At 47.2% G+C, this 21,544-nt stretch overlaps 4 protein-coding genes across 6 annotated transcripts; 3 read left to right on the forward strand and 1 right to left on the reverse strand.

The window, feature by feature from the left end:
- Position 1: 1 nt before the first annotated feature.
- Positions 2–406, forward strand: LOC125507254 (putative germin-like protein 9-2; the record flags this gene model as incomplete). Its single annotated transcript, XM_048671896.1, has 1 exon — positions 2–406. A coding segment is annotated over one exon (405 nt), but the record flags the coding sequence as incomplete, so codon positions are not given.
- A 232-nt stretch (positions 407–638) lies between these two features.
- LOC125510210 (protein HAPLESS 2-like) lies at positions 639–11,004 on the reverse strand. Of its 3 annotated transcripts, none has more exons than XM_048675310.1 (18): positions 10,685–11,004; positions 10,454–10,597; positions 9,793–9,881; positions 9,429–9,468; positions 5,888–5,945; positions 5,743–5,803; positions 4,093–4,171; positions 3,562–3,696; positions 3,289–3,486; positions 3,076–3,156; positions 2,896–2,996; positions 2,716–2,833; positions 2,347–2,379; positions 2,092–2,203; positions 1,910–1,998; positions 1,513–1,631; positions 1,316–1,416; positions 639–1,226 (listed from the first exon to the last, which is right to left on the reverse strand). In XM_048675310.1, the coding sequence occupies exons 1-18, from the start codon at positions 10,892–10,894 to the stop codon at positions 796–798; spliced, it is 2,199 nt and encodes a 732-aa protein (XP_048531267.1). In that variant the 5' UTR covers positions 10,895–11,004; the 3' UTR covers positions 639–795. The 3 variants fall into 3 exon arrangements, with proteins under 3 accessions (XP_048531267.1, XP_048531268.1, XP_048531269.1); XM_048675311.1 differs by having other exon boundaries at positions 2,092–2,185; positions 10,685–11,003; XM_048675312.1 differs by lacking the exon at positions 10,454–10,597.
- Positions 11,005–12,339: 1,335 nt separating this feature from the next.
- On the forward strand, positions 12,340–14,308 carry LOC125556484 (acyl transferase 1-like). The gene is made up of 2 exons (XM_048719212.1): positions 12,340–12,832; positions 13,314–14,308. Exons 1-2 carry the CDS (start codon positions 12,395–12,397, stop codon positions 14,229–14,231), a joined length of 1,356 nt encoding a protein of 451 aa, XP_048575169.1. The 5' UTR covers positions 12,340–12,394; the 3' UTR covers positions 14,232–14,308.
- A 4,450-nt stretch (positions 14,309–18,758) lies between these two features.
- On the forward strand, positions 18,759–21,081 carry LOC125556485 (acyl transferase 1-like). The gene is made up of 2 exons (XM_048719213.1): positions 18,759–19,196; positions 20,161–21,081. Exons 1-2 carry the CDS (start codon positions 18,759–18,761, stop codon positions 21,079–21,081), a joined length of 1,359 nt encoding a protein of 452 aa, XP_048575170.1.
- The last annotated feature ends 463 nt before the right edge of the window (positions 21,082–21,544 follow it).

The following is a 21,544-nucleotide window of genomic DNA, read 5'->3' on the forward strand; positions in this document are numbered from 1 at the left end:
CCCTGCGCTCAACGGGCAAAGTGTGGCCTACGCCATGCTCAAGTTCCCCTCCGAATCTGTGAACCCGCTGCACACCCACCCTCGCGCGGCCGAGCTGCTGCTCGTTCTTGACGGCACGCTCTCCGTCGGTTTCGTCGACACGGCCGGCAAGCTCTACACGCAGGACCTGGCCGCCGGCGACATGTTCGTGTTCCCCAAGGGCCTGGTGCACTACCAGTCCAACCCGGGGCAAAGCCCCGCCGTGGCGCTCTCCGCGTTCGGCAGCTCCGCGCCTGCCACCGTGTCCGTGCCCGTCAGCGTGTTCGGCACCGGCGTCGATGACGCCGTGCTCGCCAAGTCATTCAAGACCGACCTTCCTACCGTGCAGAAGCTCAAGGCGGCGCTCACTCCACCTCCCAAGAAGTGATTCATGTGAGATATATGCTCTTGTTGCTCTTCTTTTTCATGGGTGTATCGACGCCGCCATGAACTAATAAGGCTATGAGCTAGTGAGTGATGATGAAATAATCTCAGTGTTGTCAAGTATAGGCAACTACTCCTACTATGTAATACTATGCTAGTTGTGATGTCTGAGTCGTGATTGTGCGTGCTTACGAGATCCATCCGTTCCCAAATGCATTGTAAAATAACTTGACGCACGACTAAAAGCTCTTATGTAGTACTACTAGTACAACTTAACAGCACCAATCACAAATGAACACCGTGAATCACACAAGTCGCAACGAGTTCCTAATTTCCTTCAAGCGTCCTATATATATATATACCGGCATTGAGCCCGTTGATCACAACCATCTTCTACGCCGCCCGAGAGTGGTGGTGGCGGTGCTCGCGCTCACGGTCTTGTGCCCTCTCCCTCTCCCTCTGCGGCGCCTTGCCATGCCGGTGGTGCTTGTGCCCGGCGTCCCTGTGCTGCACGCCGAGCGCTGCTGCATGCCGGTGCTGCTCGCTGTCGTCGGGCTTGCCGCCCTGCCTGTGGAGGACGTGGTGGTGATGGTGGTGCTGCTGCTGCCCGGCCGCCCCGCTGCTATGCTTCTTGTGCGCGTGCGGGTGCTTGCTGTGGTGGTGGTGGTGGTGGTGGTGGTGGTGGGTGTGGGCGTGCGCGTGGTGGCCTCGGCCTCCCCGGTGCTTCGGGTGCGCGTCCTCCGGTGGCCCGAACACGTCCTCCCAGTAGTCGTACAGCGGGTCGAACATGCCCTTCTGGTGGAGCAGCCACAGCAGCACCGCGACTGCAACGCCAAAAACACGGAGAAAATGAGCATTGGCGCCGTGAACATGAAGAAAAATAGCCACCTGACGAAACGAAATGCTTACGGACCAGCGGGTAGCGTGGTGAGCAGCAGGCCGAACATGACGAGCCAGCCGATGCATATGTACTGGATGTGGCAGCTCAGGTCCAAGAAGCTCGTGCACTTGGTGCTGTTTCAGAGGGAGTGGAATAGATAGATGAGCTAAAATGATCAGAAAGAGTAAGAGGCACAGCCGGATCCGAATTACTACCGAAAACATTATTACCTGCATGATCTGCCGGTGAAGAAATCGATCACGCTGTCCCATGTGTTGCGCCACAAGGTTTCGATGGCTTCGACGAAACCCCTGATGCCACCCTTCTTATGCTGCTTCGGTGGGCCGATCTACATGGGTTTTAAGGGCAGTAAGCAATGTATGTAGCTCAGAGATTGGAACAGCACAACACAATTATTTGTCATGGTAAAAAGGGATCTGGATCGTGCGAAAACACAGATCTGTGATACTCTGACAAAAGTTTATCAAGGCAAGAGATACACTGACATCAAAGATTGGGATGAAACATTGTAGGCAACTCTAACTATCTCCCTGCGCTTGTTTTAACAGGAAACAAAAGCCAATGAATCCTAACAGGATCACTACAAGGGAACAAACATTTCAGAACCTGTGTTCCATTGTCAAGAACGGTGGCTGTAGTCGAGAACTGGCATTCTGCTCTGTCAAGTTCACTGAAATCTGACGCTTTCAAAATAGCTGCAATCCACCACAAACAAATCCCATGTTAATTCCTAAAACAGGACTTTGGATTTAAGGACAATGATGAGCTGTCTTTGGTTTCTAACTCACCCGAGCAGCGATATTTTGATGCTTGGTCTGATGAGGAACGCAAATAGAATGAGCGGATAACCACTTGGCCAGGTTTGATGATGAAGAATTGCTCCTGCAAATGAAATTGCTCCTGCGGTCAGGTTTCATGAGAAGAAACTGAATGAGCAAATAACCAAAGCAGGGAACTGTGCTGATGAATAATTAACTGAAATGAAGTGTTGCAGCTCGTCAATCAAATAAAAAGAGAAAATACCGAGACCGCAATAAATATACCTCCACATAACTGATGCCACTTAAGCAGTCGAACTGTAAAAAGAGTAAGGCAGTCATCAGAGTTCAGGAAAACTGAGGAGGCTAAGTAAATCATCTATTACATTATTAAACCAATCGCTTTATGTGTCAAATATATCCCAGTCGAACGATGTGGGCGCGTCCATGTGGGTATTCAGGGAATAGAAAGGTTATTCATGCAAGGACAACAAGGATGATGGGTAGGAAATCAATACATGCACCTATCATCTTCTTAGTAGAAAAGAAAATTAATGCAATTAATGAACTATCAAAAGGTAGTATTGTCTACAAATATATCAAAAGGTATTGCTTCCGTGCAAAGAAAATTATAATTTCCTTGGCGATGCATACCGTCAAGCTATATGAAGCTTCCAGTTTGCCAATGTTCTTAATTGTGACCTTGGAAGTACCAACTTGGCTTAAGGCTTCAAATGTAGGGACATTAATGTCAATTATTTTCCCTGGACTCCTGAAATTGACAAATCAGTGCAAGGTAAATGCAAAATAAAATTGCGTAATTATTATCAGTACCTCTGGTATACATAATTTATATCATCAGCACTCAGCTCTATCAGCAAATTAGTATTCAGACTTTCTGTGATTCCAATAGAGAATGAATGAGCTCCTGCATTCTGTGATGGGTATGTATCAAATGCTTTATCCAATGCTAGCATAAAAACAGGACTCAAGAATAAATGGTGGGAATATAACCGGGTGTTGGTTGATCCTATCAAATCTTCCCTGCACAATATACTGGGGCTCTTGGTTTCTGTATATTCGATTGTCGTCAGACTGAAAAAAAATGGTGAAATAAAAACTCAAGACTAAACAGTTACAATATTAGCAGATTGTGCTTCAGGAACAAGAAGCTCGACACTTATCCTTGCAAAAGAAAACTTAACACTTGCTAATGCACAACCTTACCTCCTTGAAATTCCAAAGCTGATTGTACAAACAGCTCCCAAATGGTGATCCACAGAGGTTAGGCTGGTTTCTGTAAGCTTCATACCCAACACCAATCTTGTTGCACTCAAGTCCATCTAATGTAAACCGGACTCTCTCCAACAGCATCCACCTGGAAAACTCATCGCCAAGAACTTGCGGTTGACCGTCACCACCAGCCTTCAATATTTCAGATATAGAAGGAAATTATGAAGTCACATGAGAGAAATACATGTATCATAATTTGCTGAATACCTCCCGTGGAGTCACAAGATAGAAGTCTTCAAATGTTGGCATACTATCATGACCAACATAGTCACCAATGAGATTTACCCTCAGAAAGTTATCTTTAGAAACAACTGTTTTATTCTCTGGACTAACAATAACCTCCTGCAGTGTAATGTCAAATTGTTAAAGGCGTACTGCTGTTGCATAAGTGCTTTGCATACTCGAAGTTGAAAACAGCAAACCAGATATAAGAACAGAAAAGTAGTCCTTTGGACGATACTTTGATTTGATAAATAAATAGAATATTGAGAATATTAGTCCTTAAAGGGGTACAAGATCAAACAATGAAAGCGCAGTGAGCCAAGGCTCCCAGACTTGATAGAACTCCAGTTACCAAAGGCATGTGAAAAATATAATATCATCATCAGGAGGATTGTATTTTGCTTGTGCCTATTCGTGCCAACATATTGTCAGCATGTACATAATCATGATAATTTCTTCAAGAGTCTGTATTCTATACTAGCCTTACAAGTAACAGTGCAGAATTTTAGTGTCTACCGTTACAGAAGAGCCTTTCTTTACTTGTACTCTGATGCTGTACCCAGTTGACCTTGTCCCAATTTCAAAAACATGATACCTGTTTATAAGCAATGGAGATACAGTGATACACAGATTTACTCAAATTTTGACCCGAATAATGATAAAAAAAACATGGAATGGTGTGAACAGCATATAAATTTGGCATGAGCATATACTCTCCAAGATTCTACTTAAAAATAAATAAATAAACTAGATCATGTTATGACCGGCCTGGCTTCTTCGATCGTCAGTGATCGGGACCCGGTGTTCACCGGCCATGTCTGGCGCGATCTCTTCCGGTTGGCGGGCGTGAAACTCCGCCTGAGCACAGCCTTCCATCCTCAGACGGACGGCCAGTCCGAGGTTGTCAACAAGGTGATTGCCATGTATTTGCGTTGTGTGACAGGTGATCATCCTCGCGCTTGGGTGGACTGGCTCTCATGGGCGGAGTACTGCTACAACACCTCCTTCCACTCCGCCCTGCACGCCACTCCTTTTGAGGTGGTCTATGGCCGACCGCCCCCGGCCATCATTCCGGTTGATTCGGCCACGGCTCGGACAGAGGTGGCGGGTGAGCTTCTGCGGCGCTGGGACGAGATGTTGGCCGAAGTCCGGCAACGCCTTCTTCAGGCTCAGCAGCTGGCCAAGCACTACTACGACGACCACCATCGCGAGGCGGAGTTCGCGGTGGGAGATTGGGTGTGGCTGCGTCTTCTTCACCGCTCTAAGCAGTCACTTCGCAAGCTGGGCCCTCGTTATGCCGGGCCTTTTCCTGTCTTGGAGCGCATCGGGAAGGTGGCTTACCGCCTTCAGCTTCCTGCCGGTGCCTGCATTCACGACGTCTTCCATGTGGGGCTGCTGAAGCCTTTCCGTGGGGAGCCACCTGCGGCCCCTTCGGCGCTGCCTCCCACCTTCGACGGGCGCATCCTTCCGGGACCGGAGAAGGTCTTGAAGGCCCAACTCCGTGGCGGGGTGTGGTACATGCTGATTCAGTGGGCTGGACTTCCGGAGGACGAGGCCACTTGGGAGCAGCGTGATGAGTTCCGCCAACACTATCCAGACTTTCAGCTCGAGGACGAGCTGTTTGCGCAGGTGGGGAGAGATGTTATGACCGGCCTGGCTTATGGCCGTAGAAAGCCCACTGGGCAATCTTAGTCCACAAGTTATCTTAGGTTAATTCATATGCAAGTTATCTAGGTTATAAATATATGCTGTAAGACTCTTTTTGAGATTAAGCAATAAGAATATTATCTCTATTGCCCGACTCCCAGAGGAGCCGGAACCCTAGCCGCCCCTGCCTCTTGCGCCGCTGCCGCCATCTTCACCTCCCGCGATGGCGCCCAGCCGCCGGCGCGGCCGCTCATCGCCTCGCCCAACCCCCTCCTTCCCTTACTGCTTACGTCCCAGGCCTGGTAGGGTACAAGCTCCTACCAGATCACCATTAATCCCCAAAATGTGAACTGCCTACTTGATGATGTTAGCAAAGGAAAAGAAAGTACTATGACCGTGTCAGACCGAAATAAGAAGTACAAGATATTAGGATATCGTGCCAATTCAAACTCAACAGGTGGAGTTCTTAAGACAATATTTGTAAATATTACAAAGATATCTCACAATTAATGCCCATACCAATCACCTGGAAAACGTACACAGTGAGCCGTATTAGCTTTGCCTTTAATCATTTTATCAACTGCAAGAAAGATGCATGTGAAAGGTGTGACACAATGTTATACTGAAAATGCAGGAATGCTAAAAAAACAATTTGTTAACTCACAAATTGATCCGCAAGACGAACCAACACGGCGATGAGGCCCACATGGACAACAAACCGGCTAGTGCAATGCAAAGTGTAGAGGAAACATTAGATTTACCGTGAAAAAGAGAGGAAACATTAGAATCATGAGATAATAGATCATAGCTACATGTAAAATACAATAACACAAACTAAGGGCGTGTTTGGTTGCCCGCATTAGGCCCAGCCTGGCCCGCGCGGGAAGAAAGTGGCCCGTTTGGTTGCCTGCGTTCACTGTGTGGCCTGCATCGCATGGAACTTAAAGCACATCCAGGCCAGGCCCAGGGGAAACGCCCGAATCGGCAGTAGCTCATGAGCCTGGCTCGGGCGAGGCAGGGGAGGGCAACACGCTTCTCCCCTCGCGCGAGCAGGGGAGATGGCGCGAGCTCGCCCGCGTCGCTGAAAACTCGGCGGGAGGATTTCGGCTCACCTCCCGCCGAGTCCACCCCTATTTAGCCCCTCCCTCACCGCCCCAACTCCCGCCACCATTCTCCCTCCGTTCGAGCTTTCCCGCCGACGCGCATCGGCACCGACGAGCAGGTAAGCGGCGCATCTTCATCGACCGGCGGTCCACGGCGTCGGCGCACTTCACCGGCCGGCGTTGATCTTCCACGATCGTCCCCCATCGTCCTCGAGCTGCAGCCATGGCCTCTGTGAGTTCAATCCCCCTTTCTCTCTGTTCCTTCTTGCTAGATCTGAGCTGCAGCTAGGGTTTGATCTAGATGCATGGTTCATTAGTGGTCTGATCTGTGAGCTGATATGGTTGATTGCTATGGTGCGGTTGCGATTTGTGGTAGGGCTAGATGTTCAAGCATGTGGTAGGCTAGATTAGTAGTAGAGTTTGAAGTTGAACCTTGTGCTTGTGTTGATTCGTGCTTAGATCTGTGATTTGTAGCTATTGGTGGTCCATTTGTAGCATGCTGTTTGTTGTAGATGTATGTTCCTGCTCATAGATTGTCAGCGATGAAGCATGTGCTTACTATGATAGTGATGAACCATGCACATGTATGCTTCTGCTTTCATGGATTGTCCGGTATGTTGTGTGCTATGCTTACTGTCAATGCGTGCTACGATTGTAGGACATGACCACGCAGACGCAAGATCTTAGTCAGGCCCTTGTCGTGTCCGACAGCCAGTTTGCTCCTTCATTTGTCGAGGACTCGCAGCCTATGTCCGAGATGGCACCTGATTGAGAGGTGTTCGCGTCTGATTCCCTCTATGTGCCAGTAGTGCTCGTTGAGCCAACTACTGCTGCTGTTGCTGCCGCTGCACTCAAGCTAGCAGCAGCAAAGGCAAAGAAGGATGGTAGGTCGAACAACATGAAGTGGCAGCCGTTCATGTCCACGTTCGTGTTGAACAAGATGTGTGAGCTCATCTCTAGTGGAGTTAGGACTGACAAGGGCTTCAAGGAGGTGCACTTGAACACTGTTGCGAAGCATGTGTTTGAGTTCTGTGGGCAAGAGGTGTCTGCCACCCAGGTGTACAACCACCTGAGGAAGTGGAGAAGTCGATGGATCCAAGTGTCCAAGCTGAGAGATCTGAGCGGCGCCTCATGGGATGAGAACACTTGCTCCATAGTTCTGGAGGCAGAGGACTACGCCGACCATGTCGCGGTTAGCTCACAGCCCTCTTCCTTTTCATACTGTCCACCATTGCCTACTCCTAATTGCAACTAACAACACTTGTGTTTCATTTTTAAGACCACCCAAGGGACGCTGAGTTCCTCAACACACCCATACAGAACTACAGCCAGATGCAACACATCTTCTCCTTCGGGCTGGCAACTGGGAAGCATGCCATGGGCTCGGGGGAGCCTCTTGGTTCTCCCATGCCAGACTTCCCTAGGACCCCGGACGTCGAGGTCCTTGATGGCCCTGACAAGCCCACTGCGAAGCCCTTCGACAAGCCATTTGAGCCCGTCCATGATAGGAAGAGGAAGAGAGGAGGCCTGATGGAGTAGATCAATGTCTTTTGCAGCATGACTGAGGCGATGAAGGAGGTGGCAACAGCCATCAGGGAGTGCAAGCCCCTCGGCGTCCACCCTGACCTGTATGGGCTGTCATGACCCAGGGTGGCTTCAACGACGAGGCTCTCATGGCAGCTCTCAGCCACCTGCTTGACAACAAGGCCCAGGGTGTTGGGTTCGTTGCCATGGCCGATGCTCACAAGGTGCTATGGCTCAGGAGCTGGCTGGGCAAGCACTACTACTAGAGTAGTGCTGCCTGTGAGCGTGCATGATCCCCGACGGGGATGGCGACGACGACGATGATGACGATGACGACGTACATTTTGTGTAGCTAGAGCTCAAAAACTATTTGATGGTCTGTATATTTTGGTGAGGTGGTATATACTAACCCCTCACGCTGATGGTGAACTTGCGGTGGTAGGACGCACCCTCTTTTGGATGTGGTGGTAGGTTAACACCAAGGTAGTGCTAGGAAGAACTTGCTATGACGTATGATCATGCATGCATGCTTTACTTCTTTTCTGCTCCATTGTTGTTTGTGTGCTACTTTGCTTGCTACTTGTGTGCTCCATTGATTTGCTGCTTCAACTCTTGCTCTTGTGCATTGCTAGGGCAAGTGGTATGCCATGTTCATCGGTAAGGTCCCAGGGGTTTATAGTTCATGGGAAGAAGCCAGTGCGCAAGTGGCATCGTATAGCAACAGCACCCATAGAGGGTTCAAGACTAGGCAGGCAGCAGAACAAGCTTACTCCGAGTGGGTGCGAAAGCACGACAGTAGTGTTGACAGTGGCAAGGTTGGAGTTGTCAAGGTGGATCGTCAGTTTGGGCTGAAGCTGAAGAACTTCATCATCTTCGCCCAGTTCATCGCCATTGCTGTGCTGTGGCGTTGGTGTGCTAGGTGTGGGTAAGCTCACCAACTAGGGTACAAGGTAAGCACAACATGTAGGCCGTATGCAACCAAACGCCGTGTTCATGTGCCGCTCGGGCCAATGCAGGCAACCAAACAAAGTGCACTTGCGTATTACCTAATGCAGGGATACTACATGCAGGCAACCAAACAACTTGCAGATGGTGTATTAGGGCCTGTTTTAGCTCAACCAGGCTGGGTTGAGAAGTGTATGCGATGCAGGAACTGTTCACAACAGCAACCAAACATGCCCTAAACGAGTATATGACATGCAGATGCATTCATTGCACAAGCACGTTGAAAAGAACTTCATATGTGCCTTTATTTTTCTCAAAAAAAAATCAATAAAGGGTGGATTTTATTGGTTCAAAATGGAGCATCAAGAGGATACAAACACTATGAGCACACACCCGGCCTCTGCATAGCTAGGATGCACAACAGCCAACACCAACACACGAACACAAAAACACACCGGCACCTAGCAAGTCATATAAGACCAAAGCTATGCGTAGGCGAGGAAAAAAAGGGGGAAAAGCCCCAAAGCCATCAGATCCGCGGTTTATTTGGTCAAAAACTGTTTGGTTCAATAATGCTACTACTCAAGACACTGAGATAATAAAATAAGGATGACAAAGGCCAGTGCGTTTCACCTCTGTCTGCTCAATTACGTGACCGTTCTGATCCCATAACCTAGCCATATTCATGAAATAGACATCATTAGTTTATACGACATTGAAAATATGTATAAAGAAGGATGCAGAAATCGAGGGAAAGTCTGACGATATGAATGGCCATGAGAGTAAATGGTATATGCTACACAAATGTATACGGCAAGGGTTATACTATTGTAATAAACTCGCACCAAAAGTGCTACAACACAGATTATAGCTGTCTAAAACTGAAATGGTGGGTCTGTGATTACGAAGACCTGCCAATTGGAATCCCTCCCAGAAATATTGACGAATGATGATGACAACCTATCAACTGGATCGAGTCCCAAAGTTTTTTTTTTACCTTTCACAAACTCCAACAACATCAGCACCAGCATCTGACTCACATTTATGTGTCTTGGTAAACATTTCCTCTGGTTTATAAGCAACATCCTGAAGAAACAAGCACAGACAATAAATCAGCTCCGAATTCACATGATTTGTTAGAGAGTATAGTGTTACTGGTAGGTAACAGTTGATATCAGTGATACGGCTAACTTTTCAGTGCAACAAGCCGCATATAAAAACAATCAGACAACAAAATGCTAAAAACATTTTCAGATGCAAATGGGGTTGCTATAACAAATGAGGAGATGCAGAACACGTAAGCATAAACGTTCCCACTCTAGCAATATCAGAACATACTGAATGGCATTCCAATATTTCGATAGCTCTAAAACATTTAGGAAACCCGCTTCGTCGACTCCCTGTTTATCTATGATGTGTCCATTCCAAAACCTAGAACACGACATTTCAGCAACGCTACGATACGATAGGGCCGCAAAGTGATGGGAACGGGCAGCATTGTATGATGGCTGGAGGCTGTTTGGCTCTAAGTCTTGAAGTGGAAAGTGGCATCCTATTCCTACTAGCTATTCATAAGAAAAACCAGACTCCGGTCTGCTAGTCAGGGGGGGGGGGGGGGGGGGGGGGGGGGGGGGGGGGCACAGGCAGAGGGGCTTTACCCTCATGTAGCTGAGGGCGTAGAGCGCGTAGACGGCGGACTTGTTGATGGTGATGACGGGGGGATCCCGCACCGTCTGCATCGCCTGCGCATCGTTCTCCTCGACCTCCACCACCTGCGCCACCAGCGACGACTCGCCGCCGCTCTGAATCGAGCCCCCGAACACACACATCGTCAGTAAAAAAAACAAAACGCACGACTCCATCGGGGCTCGAGAGGAGGATAGGCTTACGGAGCCGCTGGGAACGGCGAGGTTGAGGACGAGCTTGCGGTCGCAGGCGAGGGCGCCGCCGGCCCCCGAGTCCAGGGCACAGCGCTCCAGGCGGGACTTGGAGAGGATCTCCACCCCGACGGCGGGCTCGACCAGGGCGGCCGCGGCGAGGAGGAGGAACACGGCGTGGTTACCAGGCCGGGAATGAGGGGGACGGGGACGAGGAGCCATCGGCGGTTGCCGTCGCGGTGGCGAAGGGCGAGCGGAGCGGGGTGGGGATGAGTCGCAGCAACTGTTTTTTTCTTTTCTTTTTGAGGCTGCAGCAACTGGTGGCGGAACCGCAGGCGCGCGCCTCCGCTTCGAAATGGATGGCGAAAACGTAACCGCTTGCGCGTCATGGGCCCCGAGGCTCTTGGGCTTGCGGTTGTCTCCGGCCCTCCGGGACTCCGGTTCCCCACTAGTTTTTCTTATATAGTTCTCAAACAAAAAAAACTAGTATTTTTTATTTTTTACCCCTAAAAACTATTTTTATTTTTATCTCAAAAAATTGGGATCCACACTAGAGACTACATTTAACACCTACAAAAAACTGGAGTCCACATTTTTCTCAAAAACAAAAAACTCTAGATTTCCTAAATAGAAAAAAAAACTACTTCTCTACACGTCGCCATAGGCCGTCTCCCCGCCTCCAATGCAAAAATTACATAGAAGTTTGTATAAAGAAAACAATAAACATCTCCAAAAAAGGCATCATTACTATTCTTAGGATCGTTTAGACAATTTTACAAAGCAATAAAAAGCAAGTTCCTAGGGGATTTTTCCCCCACAAAAGGTTTTTAGGGATTTTTTTTAGAAGAAAGGCTTTTAGGGATTTTCGGTATGTTCCCTATCAAAAGATAAAACACAGCCACTTGGTACATGGTCTAGGTTCTTCTCGATGAAAATACGGCGCTCTCTAGTCTCTACCATTGGCTGGAGAGCGAAACACTATGAATTCACTTAAAATACCGGACGCCGTGCGGGTTTAGCTAGTAGGTAATCTATATCGTGGAGAAGTCGAAGCCACCGCCCACCAGCCTGCGAGAGTGCGAGAGGCGGCAACGATGACATTCTTGGCGGCATGAATATGCGTGGCTTCTAGTGAGTCCTGACAACGATTTTCTCCCCGTTGTACTCGGATTAACGGGGCAAAATCTATTTTTTACACATATGAATCAAATAAACTCGACAAAAGATGATATTAAAAGTAGAGTCTATCCCCTACGTTTTCCTGTATATATGGTAATCGAAATGCTGCTTCGATCCATGCATGGCGTGTGGCGTGCCTGTGGCTGTGGCTATGGGCAGCTGCTACCTACCTACCTACCGCGCGCTGCTAGCTGATGACGGACGACTCAAAGTCGCGTAAGAATATGCGCGGCCGGCACGAACTGAAACCGATTCTCCAGCGGCGGGCGGGCGGGCTCACTTCACTTGTTCAAAGAGCTACAAACACTTGACAGCTTCAACGTTGTACACCGAGTTGGCTTTTGGCATCATGCCTTTGCCATCCTAGCTTGAACCAGTCACCATGACCATCGCCATGCATGTACTCCATCTACTCACCAGCTGGTGCCTATATATGTGTGCTCGATGCGCATGTCATGGCAAACCACACTGCTTCCACCTTCCCAGCGCAACGATCTCTCTAACGCACGTACACGCACCTTCGCCAAAACCAGTTCCGCCGCCATGGTGACGTTCACGGCACGCCGGAGCGAGCCCGAGCTGGTGCGCCCGGCGCGGCCGACGCCGCGTGAGACCAAGGCCCTCTCCGACCTCGACGACCAGTGGTCGCTGCGGTTCTACGAGTCCATCGTCGGCTTCTTCCGCAGCCCGCCGAGCGAAAGCGTCAAGCCGGGCAAGGTGGCCAAGGGCATTAAGGCGGCCGTGGCGGCGGCTCTGGTGTACTACTACCCCATGGCTGGCCGTCTCCGGAAGCTCCCCGAGGGAAACAAGCTGGTGGTGGACTGCACGGGGGAAGGCGTGATGTTTGTGGAGGCGATGGCAGACGTGCGGCTGGAGGACCTCGGCCAGCCGTTGGTGCCGCCGTACCCGTGCGTCGAGGAGTTCTTGGGGGACGCCGGTGACACCAGGGATGTGGTTGCCAAGCCTCTGCTCTTCCTGCAGGTAGCTAGTGTTTCTTAACCGTATTTGTTTCGTTTTCACTTGTGATCTTTCTGTAGTTTATTTATGAGAATTATTACGGGCATTAGTATGCGAGGAGTATTACTTTGAGGTTTTGGATGCATTATTATTTGCTGGGTAAAACTATAGGCATTTTTTTGCCAGGTATTTGTTTTTGTATTTTCTTGTTGTGTACTAGCAGCATATAGTTACAATCATATTCACTCCAATTATAAGGTGTTGTCAAGTAAAATGAATAAATTATTTATTCATCAACACTATGACTTAGTGTAAAAAAACTTTGTCCATGACACTCGCATCAAAATACAAATGAAAGCACATATGTATACTCCTATGTTACCATTTTAATTATAAAAATGAGTACATAAATATGAAGATGGATGACTTCAGTGGCCATCTTAATTATTTTCCTACCAGAGCATGTTACCATTCCTGATCTAACCCTATGTGTTGTATTTTGCAGGTGACACAACTCAAGTGTGGAGGATTTGTTATTGGGCTTCACATGTGCCATTGCATTGCTGATGGTTTTGGTATCCTCCAATTTATCAAATCCATAGCCGATTTTGCATGTGGTGAACTCATCCCAACCACATTGCCCGTGTGGAAACGAGATACCTTCAGAGCACGTATGCCACCCTCCATCACACATGTCTACCCAGCATATAAAACGTTTATTCATGGGTTGGACTGCACGGGAGATGATGTGATGCTATTAACTCCGCCAGAAAGCATGGAAGTGCAATATTTATTTTTTGGGCCGAAAGAAATAGCAATATTAAGGAGCCACCTCTCAGAACATCTTTCCAAATCCACCACAACTTTTGAGTTGCTTATGACGGTTATGTGGCGGTGTCGCACATTGGCACTTGGTTATGGATCTAGTCAGAAAGTGCGTATCATGTTTACTTTAAATACACGTGGGAGAAGCATTAATGGTGAAAGTGTTGTCCCACGTGGTTACTATGGAAATGCACATTTTTCTCCCATGGTCGAGATCACCGTCAATGAGCTTGTTACAAAGCCCTTGGAACATGTACTTGAGCTGATACACAAAGTCAAGGTAGGCACCACAAATGATTGCATGAAGTCAATGGTTGATTTGATGGCATTATGGCGAGAGGGTTCACCTTTCGGTATGGACAGAACATATGAAGTTAGTGATACAAAGTGGGTTGGAGGCAATGCACTAAAATTTGGCAGGGCCGAGCTAGTTGCTGCTGGCACACCACATGCTGGTGACTTCACTTCAAAGTTGATTAGCTATCATACCAAGTGCAAGAATAAAGACGGCGAGGACTCAACCGTGGTATCAATCTTACTACCTAAGCTTGCAATGGTGAAGTTTACGGAGGAGATGGCAATTTGGTTGAAGAAGTAGGAAAGAAATAACACAATAAGTCAGACGGTGTTATATTTATGTGTTGTTTTACTTTTAGGGTCACCTAATGTCTTGCTCCAAATATCCAGCAAAGTTGGTTGTGTGTTTCCATTAAATAGTTAGGAAAATAGGCAACATCCAATTTGGCCATGCTCTTTATATATATTGTCTCAATGGTTGTATTGTGAATTGTGATTTTTCCTACTTTTATTAACAATTATACATAATAGTATTTATCTTCATTACATATATTACAGTTGACAAGTATAATGGTGTGTCTGGGGACATGTTGCCCCGGTCCGATTCTTTCAACGGCTATGGTTTTGCTTCTGGCAAACTACTTTGGAGGTCCGTAAAGCTGTAGATCAGCGATGGAGTTGCATCGAGTTAGGGTGAAGAGGTGGTTTGTTTGCTTACCCTTTGGTGGCCACTTCGGTGGTGTCGAAGGAGAGTGACAGACGTTGGTATTTTGCATAGGATTTTCTATCTTTTCAGTCATGTAAGGTCGGTGCTTACATGCCTTGTAATTTGATCTTTATTCTATAAACGAGACATGTATTACCATGCAAAAAGAAAGTATAAATCCCACCTTTTGGCCATAATTTTAATGTTTCCATGTGAAATGATTTATTTACATGAAAGGAGCATGGTTTGGAAATTTCGTTAAAACATGAAAGTAGAAATAAAAAACAATTATATGTGCAAGTCACACTTGGATGTCAAAATAAAAAAGGAAAACAAGAAGTTCCATTGCCATCAATAGTGCTAGGTCATTCGTTTCCCTATAAGCGAAATGTAGCACCTTCATAGTTTTTCTATGAAAATGTCTGGTATGCTCAAGTCGAACATTCAAAAGGACGGTGAGAAGCAGCTCACCAAATTTTGCATGTTATATGTTTTTCCGTCTCCTCCCACGAATCATCAAGATATCAATTATGAGGAGGGAAGCTCGTCTTGATTGCTTCTACTAAGCAGGCAAGTTTTTCTAGAGATATTTAGAAGGGTCATTTTTTATATAAATTTAGAAGGAGATAATTCTCCCTAAGTTTTTGAAAAAAATGACATTCACTAGCAAAATGTTCGTGAGCTTTGAACTCCCTATTACAAAAGTGGGAAGCTTTATGATAATGTCGACCCTGAATTACAAATCCATCGACCATAAAGACTTCCTAACGGCTGGGATGCCATCCAAGACCAGTGCAATTGATGGTCCGGTTGTATCAATCAAGTCAACCATGTGCCACCAAGTGGTGTGCAAATCTCGGAGTATGGGCCTATCATCCAAGACCTTTTTAAGCAACGCAACAAAGAAGTACGGTCACAAGCCCTTCACATTGCACCATTACTATAAAGAACTTTGTGAAAATGAGAAGTGGATTAGGAGGAACTCCAAGACCACACTAAAGAGATCAAGGGGAGCATACCCGTTGAGGATGATGATGAGGGGGAATAAAAATGTTGGAAATATGCCCTAGAGGCAATAATAAATTGGTTATTATTATATTTCCTTGTTCATGATAATCGTTTATTATCCATGCTAGAATTGTATTGATAGGAAACTCAGATACATGTGTGGATACATAGACAACACCATGTCCCTAGTAAGCCTCTAGTTGACTAGCTCGTTGATCAATAGATGGTTACGGTTTCCTGACCATGGACATTGGATGTCGTTGATAACGGGATCACATCATTAGGAGAATGATGTGATGGACAAGACCCAATCCTAAGCATAGCACAAGATCGGGTAGTTCGTATGCTAAAGCTTTTCTAATGTCAAGTGTCATTTCCTTAGACCATGAGATTGTGCAACTCCCGGATACCGTAGGAGTGCTTTGGGTGTGCCAAACGTCACAACGTAACTGGGTGGCTATAAAGGTACACTACAGGTATCTCCGAAAGTGTCTGTTGGGTTGGCACGAATCGAGACTGGGATTTGTCACTCCGTGTAAACGAAGAGGTATCTCTGGGCCCACTCGGTAAGACATCATCATAATGTGCACAATGTGATCAAGGAGTTGATCACGGGATGATGTGTTACAGAACGAGTAAAGAGACTTGCCGGTAACGAGATTGAACAAGGTATCGGGATACCGGCGATCGAATCTCGGGCAAGTACAATGCCGCTAGACAAAGGGAATTGTATACGGGATTGATTAAGTCCTTGACATCGTGGTTCATCCGATGAGATCATCGTGGAACATGTGGGAGCCAACATGGGTATCCAGATCCCGCTGTTGGTTATTGACCGGAGAACGTCTCGGTCATGTCTGCATGTCTCCCGAACCCGTAGGGTCTACACACTTAAGGTTCGATGACGCTAGGGTTATAAAGGAAGTTTGTATGTGGTTACCGAAGGTAGTTCGGAGTCCCGTATGAGATCCCGGACGTCACGAGGAGTTCCGGAATGGTCCGGAGGTAAAGATTGATATATTGGACGAAGGGTTTTGGAGTCCGGGAGTGTTCCGGAGGTACCGGGTGATGACCAGCATGAGCGAAAGGTGTTTCAGAAGCCTCGGCAAGTGTTGGGGGGCTTCATGGGCCAAGGGAAGGGGGCAAACCAGCCCACTAAGGGGCTGTGCGCCCCCCTCACCTAATCCCACGTGACCAGGGGGTTTGGGGCGCCCTATCTAGGGTTCCCACCTCCTGGCTTGGGGGCCAAGTCACCCAAGGGGGAGATCCCATCTGCCCTGGCCGCCGCCCCCCCTAGGGGAAACCCTAGGGCGCCTCCCCCTCCCCCTTGCCCCTATATATAGTGGAGGTTTTGGGGCTGCCCAACACACGAGATGAGTTCCTCTCCCCGTTGGTGCAGCCCTACCTCTCTTTCTCCTCGTCTCCCGTGGTGCTTGGCGAAGCCCTGCAGGATTGCCACGCTCCTCCACCACCACCACGCCGTTGTGCTGCTGCTGGATGGAGTCTTCCTCAACCTCTCCCTCTCTCCTTGCTGGATCAAGGCATGGGAGATGTCACCGGGCTGTACGTGTGTTGAACGCGGAGGTGCCGTCCGTTCGGCACTAGGATCTCTGGTGATTTGGATCACGACGAGTACGACTCCATCAACCCCGTTCTCTTGAACGCTTCCGCTTAGCGATCTACAAGGGTATGTAGATGCACTCTCCTTCCCCTCATTGCTGGTCTCTCCATAGATAAATCTTGGTGACACGTAGGAAAATTTTGAATTTCTGCTACGTTCCCCAACAAAAAATGCCAACAAAAGACCAAATGGCAACAAGATTGCAAAAGAGAGGAAGAGGAGAGGAGCATGTGGTGGCACTTACGAAGTAGGGCTTGTGTCCATGATTGAGACCAAGAAAGCCTTGGCACCCGAACGCAACAAAGAAAATGTGGCTAGATGGAATGAGCTCAAGTTGTTGGAGGACGAGAAATGGAGGTCAAAGTTGGCGGCTGAAGAGAGGAAGTTGAAGGTGAAGGAGCGTAGGCTTGCACTCGAGGAGTACAGGCTTGTGAAAAAGAGAAGGCCGAAGAAGGTGCTATCATGTTCATAAAGCCAATCACAATGGATTGCACGGTAAAAAAGTTTTGAGAGCTCACTAGCTCGTTGAGAGATCTTGACCCAAACGGAGGTCTTTTTTTGGAATGATGGTGGTAGCCGTGTGGATGCTCGTGGTGGCCGTGGACATCGGGGTGGTGGCCGTGTGGATGGGGGTTGTGGCCATGGAGATGGTGATGGACAAGGAGGAGATGGTGGTGGTGGTGTAGGTGGTGGTGGACTTGGAGGTAGTGATGATGAAGATTTGTGCATGTTGAATTTGAATCATTTGAATTAGTGAAATAACATGTTGTCTGGAATGTATGCGGCTAGGCTAAAAGAATTGAGGGAGGAAATATCCTCCTTCAAATATCAGGGATCGGTTAGGTTCGACCATCGATAGAGAAACAAAATTATCCTTCATTGAAGATACTTGACTGTATCCTCCTCTAAATTATAGGGGATCGATCAAAGATGCTCTAAGAACATACTTTTTTCGTTTCATATTAAGTGTCACTCAAACACATGTGTCTAGGTAAAAGAAATTAATTACTCTTGTTTAGTTTGATTTGATGAGCCGAAACAAGATGGCCTAGGTCAACATCACTGGGAGAGCGATGAGAAGACCGCGCAGTGGCCGGCGATGAACGGACCAAAGTTGGCGTGCTGTCGTGTACGCAGGCATCGCCGCGCCGGCACGACTTGATTCTCGAGAGCCCCGTACGAGAATCCAATCAGGTCAAACAACTTCACCTGCAGGTCGGCCGGCGCGACTTGATGATTCCCGTTCGTTCAAAGAGTTACGGCACTTCAACTCTGTACGCCCCGATCTACTCTTTCTTATCCTGCCATCCTTGAACCACTCGCCGTCGCCGTCGCTATCGCCACCGCCATGACTTCACCACTTCATCACCAGGTGAATGTGGCTATATATGCATGTATCCCCATCGCTCATGTCAAACAACAGCAACGAGTCGCCTTCCAGCCTTGCTGCCTCTCAAGTGCTAGCTACTCTCCCGCACACACTCAGCCGTGCCATGGTGACCTTCGCGGCGCGCCGGAGCGAGCCCGAGCTGGTGCGCCCGGCGCGGCCGACGCCGGCCGAAACCAAGGCCCTCTCCGACCTCGACGACCAGTGGTCGCTGCGGTTCTACGAGTCCATCGTCGGCTTCTTCCGCGGCCCGCCGGGAGAGAGCACCACGCCGGGCAAAGTGGCCAAGGGCATCAAGGCGGCCGTGGCGGGGGCTCTCGTGTACTACTACCCCATGGCCGGACGCCTGAGGAAGCTCCCCGACGGCAACAAGCTGGTGGTGGACTGCACGGGGGAAGGGGTGATGTTCGTGGAGGCCACAGCGGACGTGCGGCTGGAGGACCTCGGGCAGCCGCTGGTGCCGCCGTACCCGTGTGTCGAGGAGTTCTTGGGCGACGCCGGCAACACGAGAGATGTCATTGGCAAGCCTCTGCTCTTCCTGCAGGTAGCCAATCTTTCTTAACTGTACTTTGTTTCATTCTTTTTTATAGCTTATATGGGCGGTAATAAATCTTAGAATAATGGTACATCTACAAAGGTTTACTTAAAGATTTTATGTACAAACTGATGTGCAGGATTAGAATTGATAATAGAGGGATGAGGGCTCGGGCTCACCCCCACTTAAAAGGGCTTTGCCACATCTACGTAGGTATTCTATGCAAGGTTACTTAAGAGCTGATTTGGCATGCATTGATTGGAAGAGAAAATTGCACAGGCCCCCCCCCCGAAAAAAGGGGGGGGGGGGGGGGGGGGGGGGGGGGAGGGTGGAGATAATTAGTTTGGAAGGTTAAGTAACCTTTGTAATTGGTCTTCGTAGGTCTAGTATTATTATGGGTCTTTTTCACCGGGTACAAGTTTCCAGAAAGTGAAAAGGTTGCTAGGAAATTCCAACTTACCATGGAGGAAAAGAAGTTGCTAGCGAGCTAGCTAGGGAGGTTTTGTTCCTTACGTACGTTTTCCATTCTAGTACTAGTGCATTGTTCCCTGGTTTATGTAAACTTTTATCATTCTCAAATTATTAACTAATTATTTTATATTTATGTTATGTTTAGATATTTAGTGTTGTATCTAAACTTAATTAATGATTGTACATATAATTTGATGGTAGTTTGCAAATATGAACTGATTTTTGCTGTAGTGAAATGTTTGCAAATATGAACTAAGATGGATCTAATATTTATATTATTTGCTGAGATCACACAAAATCAAAACAATTTGCGTTTTGACACTCAAATCTGATCAGCACCAGTACAAATAGAAAGTGTACTAATATAGAAAAGGGGAATGGCTAGTATGTTATCACCTTAATCAATTAATTCCATTACTACTAGAATTTCTAATTATATGTCTTATTGGGATATCATGCTACCATTCATGACTTCACCATATATGCATCATTTGTTTTGCAGGTGACACAACTCAAATGTGGAGGATTTGTCATTGGGCTTCACATGTGTCATTGCATTGCTGATGGTTTTGGCACCCTCCAATTTATAAAATCTATAGCTGATTTCGCATGTGGTGAACTTATCCCAACCACTTTGCCCGTGTGGAAAAGAGATATTTTCACAGCACGCATCCCACCCTCCGTCTCACATGTCTATCCGGCTTATAAACCATTTCTTCTTGGGTTAGACTGCAGAGGAGATGATGTGATGCTATCAACTCCACCAGAAACTATGGAAATGCAATATATATTCTTTGGACCAAAAGAGATAGATATTTTAAGAAGCCATATTCCAGGACATCTCTCCAAATCTACAACAACATTCGAACTGATTACTGCCGTCATGTGGCAATGCCGCACATTGGCATTAGGTTACGAATCTAATCAGAGAGTACGTGTCATGTTTGCTTTAAATGCACGTGGTAGAAGCATTAATGGGGAAAGCGTTGCCGTCCCACATGGTTACTATGGAAATGCACATTTCTCTCCCGTGGTTGAGGTCACAGTTGATGAGTTGTCTACAAAGCCGTTGGCTCATATACTTGAGCTAATGCGTAAAGTCAAGATGGACACCACGAAGGATTGTGTGAAGTCAATGGTGGATTTGATGGCATTATGGAGAGAGTGGTCACCGTTCTGCATGGACAGAACATACGAGGTTAGTGATACAAAGTGGGTTGGAGGCAATACCCTACAATTTGGGAAAGCTGAGCTGGTTGCTGCTGGTACACCACATGCAGGGGATTTCACTTCAAAGTTGATAAGCTATCATACAAAGTGCAAGAATCAAGACGGTGAAGACTCAATGGTGGTATCAATCTTATTGCCAAAATTGGCAATGGAGAAGTTCACAAAGGAGATGGCAATTTGGTTGAAGAAATAAAATGGATATGTAGAAAATATAATTAGTCTGTTTTACTTTGTAATTTTGTGAAGATTTAGCGTTAAGGTTGAAAAACATCGACCAAAAGTTGGTCGTGTACTACCATTAAACCACATAGGAAGGTAGACATCATACCACTTGTCGTATCATTGATGTATTGCCATATCATTGATGTATTGTCACATATGATAATTTTCATGTTTGTGCAAGAAAATATTAACTATAATGTTTATCTTTGGTACATTATTTCTTGAGACTCATGAGAAATGACTGAAAAGTTATTTTTCTCTATTTTGAGACCGCAAAACTGGTGAGGTACGCATGATTTGTTACGGACTTGCCCGGGTCATGCTTTTGTACCTAATACTCAATTCTACATACGCACTTCATGACACCTCAAATTTATTGGTTCTTAGTTAAAAAATGAAAGATCAAACAACACTATGCCACTTGCTTCTATAAG

The sequence above is a fragment of the Triticum urartu genome, chromosome 5 (genome assembly GCF_003073215.2).
Source record: "Triticum urartu cultivar G1812 chromosome 5, Tu2.1, whole genome shotgun sequence".
Classification (NCBI taxonomy): Eukaryota; Viridiplantae; Streptophyta; class Magnoliopsida; order Poales; family Poaceae; genus Triticum; species Triticum urartu.